General features: G+C 41.9%; 1 protein-coding gene across 1 annotated transcript in view; it reads left to right on the top strand.

Annotated features, from left to right (window-relative positions):
- The first annotated feature begins 557 nt into the window (after window positions 1-557).
- Window positions 558-8,620, top strand: part of QSOX2 (quiescin sulfhydryl oxidase 2) — a 37,067-nt gene continuing 29,004 nt past the window's right edge. The window contains exon 1 of the mRNA XM_065418826.1: window positions 558-819. Coding sequence (XP_065274898.1) covers window positions 558-819 — 262 coding nt within the window. The remainder of the gene's footprint in view (window positions 820-8,620) is intronic.

The raw sequence follows: 8,620 nt of genomic DNA, 5'->3' as shown, positions 1-8,620 counted from the left end.
ATTAGGTGCAACTCGTGGCTGTCAAGTAAATAAAAAAGCCAGTAAGTTTCTAGGCCTCGTGGCGGCAGAGAAAGGCTCAAAGACAGAATCCCCTAAAGGCTTGAAAGCCAGGAGGCAAATAAACAGAACCCCAAATTTATTATTATTTATATCCCTTCATTTTTGAAGGCTTGGGGCTGGCAATGCTGATTGGGGTATGTTGATTCTGGCTGACCCACACACATCTGTGGGGCAATGCCCTGTGTGGAGAGGTGGGGTCTGATTCGGGGTGACGCCCCCTCATCTGTGGGGCAGTCAGTGCAGTAGTCCTAGTGTGGGGGGAGGGCTGATTCGGGGTGACTCCCCCCTTATCTGTCGTGCGTGTCAAATGTGTATAGGAAGGGGGGGGACTAATTCGGAGTGACTCCTCTCATCCGAGGGGCGTGTCAGTGCGGAAGTCCTAGGGGGCGTGTCTCGCTGACCCCGCCCCTCCTGCGTGCCAACCCCAGCCGGGTGCCGGTTGCTGGCCTAGGCCCGTCTCCAGGGCCGGCCTGTTGCTAGGGCGAGCGGCTCCCAACATGGCGGCGGGTGGTGCAGGCGGCGGCTGCCCTCCGGCCCCGCTGTTGCTGCTGGGGCTGGTGGCGGCGGCCGGGCTGGGCGGGGAGGCGGCGCGGCTGTACCGGCCCGGGGAGGACCCGCTGACCGTGCTGGAGGCGGGCACCGTGCGCCGGGCGCTGCTCAACTCCTCGGCCGCCTGGGTGCTGCAGTTCTACAGCTCATCGTGCGGCCACTGCATCGGCTTCGCCCCGACCTGGCGGGCCCTGGCCGGGGACGTGAAAGGTGAGTCCGGGAGTCCCCCCGATCCCTTCCCCGGGGAGCCCAGCTCAGCCTCCTCCGCACCGCCTAGGCCAGGGACGTGACCCTCTGCCCTCCCTCCCCCTGTGCAGCATGTAGCTTCCCCCCCCCCATTCCTACCCCCTCGCCCCCACTGCAGCACTTCGCCCTGGCTGCACATGTGAGAGAAGATTTCAGTCTCTCCTACTCCCCCCACCTTGTACCCCCTCAGCCCCTCCACCCACAACAGCTTTGCCCTGCCCTTGAGATCTGTGCGTTGGGCTGTGTAAAGTAATGGGGTGTCCCCCCCCTTAACATCACTGATCCTCCCGCCCCCACAATCCCCATTCACACAGCTAGCCACCATAATAAACAACTGTCAAAATATGACGGTGCACGTAGAGAGCTGGTTTTAGTTGGTAGATCTCAAAGCAATTTACCTCCCGGCATCCCCCGCCATCCCATCACCAATCCAGTCCCCATAGCAAACCCCCCTAACCTGTCCAACTTCCATCTGCCTCGCTTGTATGGGCTGCACCCCCCCCCCCAGCAGAATCCTGGACAAGGACATCAACATTATACCCCAAATCCCAGTTTGCCCCCACTTTATTTTATTTACTTGTTGATTTGCAAACACTTGTCACTATATCAAAGATCTGCCCAGAAAGGAGCAATATGTAATAAATGGCAACAACCGTAGAAATAGTGAAAAATATTTTCAAATTAAGAAAAGAATCGCTGCTTTCACTGTCATGAAGAAGAGAATTCCACTGCTGGGGTGTTGTGTATGTGCAAATATCCAGTATCCAGGTGCTTCACAGTGTACAAGTGGAAGCTCTAACAGCATATGTGGTATATTTAGATTGTAAACGCTTTCAGGCACTGCATCTTCTGTATGTTTTGTAAAGTGCCTACCCTATTTTAAGAGCTAAACAAATAACGAAATAATAGTTTGAGCTGCAGTGCATTAATATAAAAAGGAAGACTGAACACTTGCATAGAGCTGTATAGAGAAATGAAGATAGAAAAGAATGAAGTACTGTAAAAATCTAAACTAACTGTAAGCCAAATTCTCAGAGGCATGGGGATTTACTGCTTAGATACCCTGATGATGGGCACCACCTAAGAACCTGAATAGAACTTTTGTCAAATGAAATGGCAACTGTACTAAATTCCTGTTAACAATCTGAGCATGTATGTCTTGAGAAGCCACCTTTATTTCCTTATCATTATGAAATGCTATAGTCCTGTATTGACTATAGGTTTTCACTCAGGCGCTGCCCCCCAGGAATGAACTCTCTGCTCCTATTAATGAATTTATAATATTTGATTAATGAAAAGTGCCTGGCTTTCTTTTGGGTGTTGTGTAAACAATTTCTTTTTATTATTTTTATACATCAGCATGGCACCTTGTTAATTTTACGTACAAATAGCTTTCATTGCTTATAGTTAAAATGTATATTTTCTTACTAATAACTTTTTCAGCAACATTTTAAACTTCTCCAGTCCAGAACACTTGGAATTTTTCATCAGCAGTCTGGCTTACTGGATCACCAACCACAAGATTTATATCATCCTTGACATGAGTTTGCCTTTCCCTTCATGAATTGCAAGACACATTTGAGAACCGACTGGTTAAATGGATGAACCCTAGCCCAGTCTGAGGCAGCCCTGGTGGCTAATCTGCAGGGTGGGTCCATATGCAGCACATTCAATGTGTTTCTCGCATATTGCTTGACACTGTAATGAATTTTCACTTGTGGCCTTCTGGAACACTGACTCTTACCCAGTGTGGCTGCTAATAGTGCTCTCTCTCGCTTCTGTGCTCTTACAGTTAGAACAGACACTCAGGTCCCAGCACAAAGCAAAAATAAATGCTTCATTCCAAAAGGGAGTGTTGGATAAGAATAACAATGGGAAAATAGGCGGACATTCTGTGTGTGGTGTGAGACTGCACAATGTGCCAGCAGTCATGTAATAGGACAGAATCATTTTGTAATAATCAGTATTTGATTTGTGTGCCAAAAAAGTTTTGTTACCCCTGTCCCTAGGTGTGATGTGTATTTAGTCACTTAAGATACTATTATTTTACTATTTTTACTCGTTGAGCTAGCACTGACAGTCATCTCAGAGCCATATAGAATATACACCGGAAAAGTCGCTGCCACAAGTTGCTTTCAATCCAATATGACATTACTGATGACCAATCAAATGCAAATACCTTTAAAAAAAGAGAACTACCTGGGCAGTGCATTAAACTTGATGGACTAAATGGTAGAAATGTGGTTTGAAGAGGAATTTGAAAGAGAGATGGTGGAAGCTTGCCTCTCTGGAATAGAGAGGATCTTCCAACTCTTAATAGCAAAATTGGGTGATTTCCAGAGAAATCTGTGCATCTTGGGACTTGTAAGGAAAGATACCTCTGTTCTCTTGTGAAATTCTGATTTTAATGGGACATCTTATTTGGAGACATTGTCTGTGCTTAACTTAGCACTGTATGGGTTCCAATTATTAGTTTTGAAAAAGGCTTTTTGCTTTAAATGCATCAGAGCTGGCAGCTCTTTGCAAATACAGCCATAGAGTTCAACTCAGCACTTCATAGGATTAGACCTTTGTTGAAACTTTATTTATATTATTGTGACCAACTGCGGGGTTGGGGGGAGCACCTTGTGGGAAGAGGGATTTGTGCTTCTAGCCACATCTGAAAATTTCCCCCCTAAAAGATTTACTTTTTTGTGATTGGCAGACCTTATTGCATTAGCAATTTGTCAGACCAAAATGGGCACTACTAACAGTGCAGTTGGTTAGGGCACTGTCTGAAATAACTTCTCTGTCTTAATTCTGGTCTACACTGGGGGAGGGGGTCGATGTAAGATATGCAACTTGAGCTACGGGAATGGCGTAGCTGAAGTCGACTTATCTTATTTTGACTTACCTCCCGTCTTCACGGCGCAGGATCGATGGCCGCGGCTCCCCCGTCGACTCCGCTTCCGCCTCTTGCCCTGGTGGAGTTCCGGAGTTGATCTGGTGGGTAGTCTGGACATACCCTTTGTGTCTGGAAAGGTTGGTGTTAGTAGGAGACCCATGTGAACTGCCACAATGAGGAAGGAAATGGAAAATATTTCACACAGCGGGGACTACTCGGATTTATCTTTCATGCGTGTTTTACTCAAACACTAAAATGTGTTTCAGATCTCCTGGCACTTGTCCACATAAGTAAATTGTACGGATTTAACAAAATTGAGTTAGGAATTTGTTTTGTGAATTTGGTGCATCCCCTTTGTCTGGCTGCTCTTAGGGCTTGTCTACATGACAACTGGAACCAAAATAACAAATTGGTTATAATTCACACTTAGTTATTTTGAGGAAAGTTTGAGTGTGGACACGCTTATTTCAGATGAAGAGTGTCATAAACCAGAATAAATTCCCACACACAGATTTACATTGAAATAAATAAAGATGTGATTTATAACCTATTTTAGGTATTTCAGTTGTAGTTACCACATTGACAAGACATATGGATCTCTAAATCAATATAAGGCGCTCTTATACAGAAACAGTGTCTACACAAGGGGGTTGCAGTGATTGAACTAAAGGGGGTTGCAGTGATTGAACTAAAGTAGTTTTTACTGATCTAGTTAAATTGGTGCAGCTTTTCTATATAGAGAAGGCCTGTGCTAATGTAGTTCACTTTTATTCCTTTTCTGAAGGTCTCAAATTCTGCAGTAACAACTGCAAACTTCAAAAACTGAAAGCAGGAACCATGGCTGTTTTATGCAATGCCACGTACACTGATGGAGCATCAAAACTTATATTTTCATTTACGTATCTACTCTTCCATCAAAATAAACATTAAAATTAATTTTGGAGTTGGTCCTGATGGTGCCCAATTGCTAAAATACTCAATATTAAAACAGTTTCCAGGACTGCTGCTCTATTTAAGTTTAGTATTGCTATTTTTTAAAGGCAATTAAAACTTGCCTGTAATATTTGCTTTGGGGCTGGAATTTTACATAATAGTTCTCAGTGCAAAGATAACTGAAAAACCCTGTAACCACTGCTTCCAAAGCTGGCACTTATGTCTTCCTTCTTATTTCTTAAATGAACACCTTTTCAGGAGAAGCTGTATAGTCCAGGAATAGACTTTCATGCTAGTTCTACACCTGATCACCAGGGAATACTAATAAAGGGAAGCCCTGCAATGTCTCTCTTATCTGTTACTAAACATTCATAATGGAGAATACTGCAATGCCAGTAGTATATAAGAGAAAAAGATTTGTGAAAAGGTGTTCCCTCTTTAGTAATGTTTTGATGTTGATAAGTTGGATACTTTAGAATATTAAGTGTTGATAGGTTTAATCTAAATACAGTCAATTTGACCAGCCTTTGAATTTTTTATCGTTTGTACTTTTATATTTGCAGGGATCTATACGGGAGGCTGGAAAATTCTTCAGAATAAGTAGTAATAGTCTTAGTTTAAATAATTTTACCGGATTTCCTTTTTCACACATTTTAGGATACACATGAGGTACTTAGAGATCCTCCAATGTAATCTGTATCAGAAATTGTTTTCCATTGATATCCCTAACTTTCATTTTTGGAACAATTTCCAGTATATTTAAATATATAGCAAAGTATTGCTGTTACTTTGGAAGCACTGGACTAAATTTGGCATGTGAGATGTGGCATGTTAAATTTTTAACTCTTTAGTAATGCAGTGTTGGAAAATCTTGGTACTATTTTTCATTCTGCATTCATTGAAAACTATTTGGGCCTTTCTGGTAATACTAATATCACTTTAAAATCTAATATGCAGTAGTGTTGTAGGCTGCAATGCCACTGTAAATAAAATGTGTACGATCTAGGCTGCGTGTTACAGAGGTGAACAGAAGCATGGGTTTCACTTCCCTTAGAAAACTAAAGGCTCTTTTAACAGAAGTGAATGCTAAACTGCACGCATCCCAGCTGGTGCTCTTTAACCCAAGTATTTAGCTAGTGATGGGCTTGCATTGTTGTAAAGTAGGCTATTTGCATTAGGTTTATAGTGCTTCTGTTCATTGTGTGTAGGGGGATCAAGACAGGTGGAAAAGGGAGGAGGAGTGGTAAAAGTTGAATGAGACAGATACCATGAAGCCAAACTTTGTTTTTTAATTTTGCATTTTATTTGATAAAATAGACTGTTGTATCTTTTGTGTTCCTGTGAATACATGTCCATCTGCTCTAGGATGCTTATAGTTACTGCTGGCGCCTGTTCAGCTGTTGGCATGTTCACTACAACTGAAATTCTCAATCAGCTGCCCCATCCTTCCTGATAAAAATGCAGGAGTTCTTTCAAAGAAAAACAAAGGTCACGCTAAATTTCAAAAGCAGCCTGGCATAGAAATGTCAATCAAGTTTTGAACTTAATGAAATTTTCATGTCCTTTGACGCAGAGGCAAGTTTAACTTTAGTATGTTTTTAAATTAAAGGAGTTTGTTGATTCGCAGGAATTCGTAAAAGAAAAAACTCCCAAAGACACTAGCATTAATAGTGACAGATGAATCTTCAACTTCTGCCAAAGCTGTTTGGATTCTTCTTTCAGTATTTTAAAGTAACTACTTGAGGATTCTCCTTCGACATACTGGTGTAGTAGGGAGTGGCTTAAAAAGAAAATTCCTGAGTTCTTATGCAGCCAAGAACAATTGTACAGATTAAGTCTTGTCTACATTCGGAGAATTTTGCTAGCTACAGCAGTGTTCAGAAATGGTGATCAGACACCAGATGTGGTTCTACCAGCACCACACTTGACAGACATTTTCTAGCATGACTATGAAAGCACCATTTCTCTGCATAGTACAGACAGATTTTTTTGGAATTGAGAGAGAATGATGCTAGTAGAACCCGAGCTGTAAATTGCTTTCCACCCTCATTAAGTCCTGAAGCACAGTTTCTGAAAATGACTTGTGTGGTGTCAAGTATCAGGGGGTAGCCGTGTTAGTCTCTATCTACAAAAACAACAAGGAGTCTGGTGGCACTTTAAAGACTAACAGTTTTATTTGGGCATAGTTTTATTTGGGACCTTGGGAGGCAGGCCAGTCCTCGCTTACAGACAACCCCCCAACCTGAAGCAAATACTCACCAGCAACTACAAACCACACCACAGAAACACCAACCCAGGAACCAATCCCTGTAGCAAACCTCGTTGCCTACTATGTCCCCATATCTACTCTGGTGACACCATCAGAGGACCCAACCACATCAGCCACACCATCAAGGGCTCATTCACCTGCACATCCACTAATGTTATATATGCCATCATGTGCCAGCAATGCCCCTCTGCCATGTACATTGGCCAAACCGGACAGTCCCTCCGCAAAAGAATAAATGGACACAAATCGGACATCAGGAATGGTAACATACATAAGCCAGTAAGTGAACACTTCAATCTCCCTGGTCATTTTATTACAGATTTAAAAGTCACTATCATTGAACAAAAAAACTTCAGAAACAGACTTCAAAGAGAAACAGCAGAACTAAAATTCATTTGCAAATTTAACACCATTAATCTGGGCTTGAATAGGGACTGGGAGTGGCTGGCTCATTACAGAAGCAGCTTTTCCTCTCCTGGAATTGACACCTCCTCATCTATTATTGGGAGTGGACTACATCCACCCTGATTGAATTGGCCCTGTCAACACTGGTTCTCCACTTGCGAAGTAACTCCCCGCTCTCCATGTGTCAGTATATAATGCCTGCATCTGTAACTTTCACTCTATGCATCCGAAGAAGTGAGGTTTTTACCCACGAAAGCTTATGCCCAAATAAAACTGTTAGTCTTTAAGGTGCCACCAGACTCCTTGTTGTATGTGTGGTGTGACCACCAAACTTTGTCCAACTGTGAATTGCTTTTAAAATATTATAAGCCCTATTAAGTACATGGCCTTATTGTTTACTTTTGGGAAGAGGGAGGGAGAGCCTTAGCTTCATCTCCACACCTACACGGAAAAATAACTTGTAAGATAAAATTCAGTATCTCCTACAGATGGATGCTTGCATTCCACAACTTCTTTTTGTAAAGTATAGCAGTATAGGACAGCAAGAAGAGAGGCGTATTACTGTATCTTATGTCATTGAGCTGTTTCACTGTGAAACTGGAATAATAAACATTAATACAGCTCTTCATGTTGAATATTTCCTAAAATGTTTTTTCCTCAAATAAGAGAACGGTTGCCATCTGTTACACCAACTGGATGATAGTATTAACTATATTAGTTTAGTTATATGCAATTTGAGAATTCTGAATGATGTGATCTGTTGTTCCAGTGCAATTTGTATGATATTGTTTTTATTAGGGTTTGAAATTACCTACTGAAGCTAGTCGGATTAAACTGATTGCACAACATGGCATGAAATGTCACTATGATTTTGCTTATTGATCATGATGCAGACATTTTAAAGTTTTCTCTCCTTTTGTCCTTCCTACTGTGTTATGCGTTATCACTAACGAAAAATCCCTGATTATTCATAGATGGATACCCTATCTTCATAATAATAAAACAAATGCTTTATCCTTATAGAAGGAATAGCTTGGTGAGCACATTGTTATGCTGAAAATATTGATCTGTAGATGTGGAATGTATCAGCCATTCTAAGTCAGCAATATTATACAAATTATTCTTTTTAGGAGAAGTGAACTATAGCTTTCTGCTTCTATAAAGAGGGACTTTATTCCTGACTCCCAACATATAAATCCACTATAAAGTATCCAGAGATTAGACTATATTTCAGCTCGGTCTTCAATCCAACAGTCAGTACCTGAAGACAAAAG

This window comes from Emys orbicularis, chromosome 18 (genome assembly GCF_028017835.1).
Source record: "Emys orbicularis isolate rEmyOrb1 chromosome 18, rEmyOrb1.hap1, whole genome shotgun sequence".
Classification (NCBI taxonomy): Eukaryota; Metazoa; Chordata; order Testudines; family Emydidae; genus Emys; species Emys orbicularis.
The sequence above is the reverse complement of the archived record's forward strand: the minus strand, read 5'-3'. Positions and strand labels throughout refer to the sequence as shown.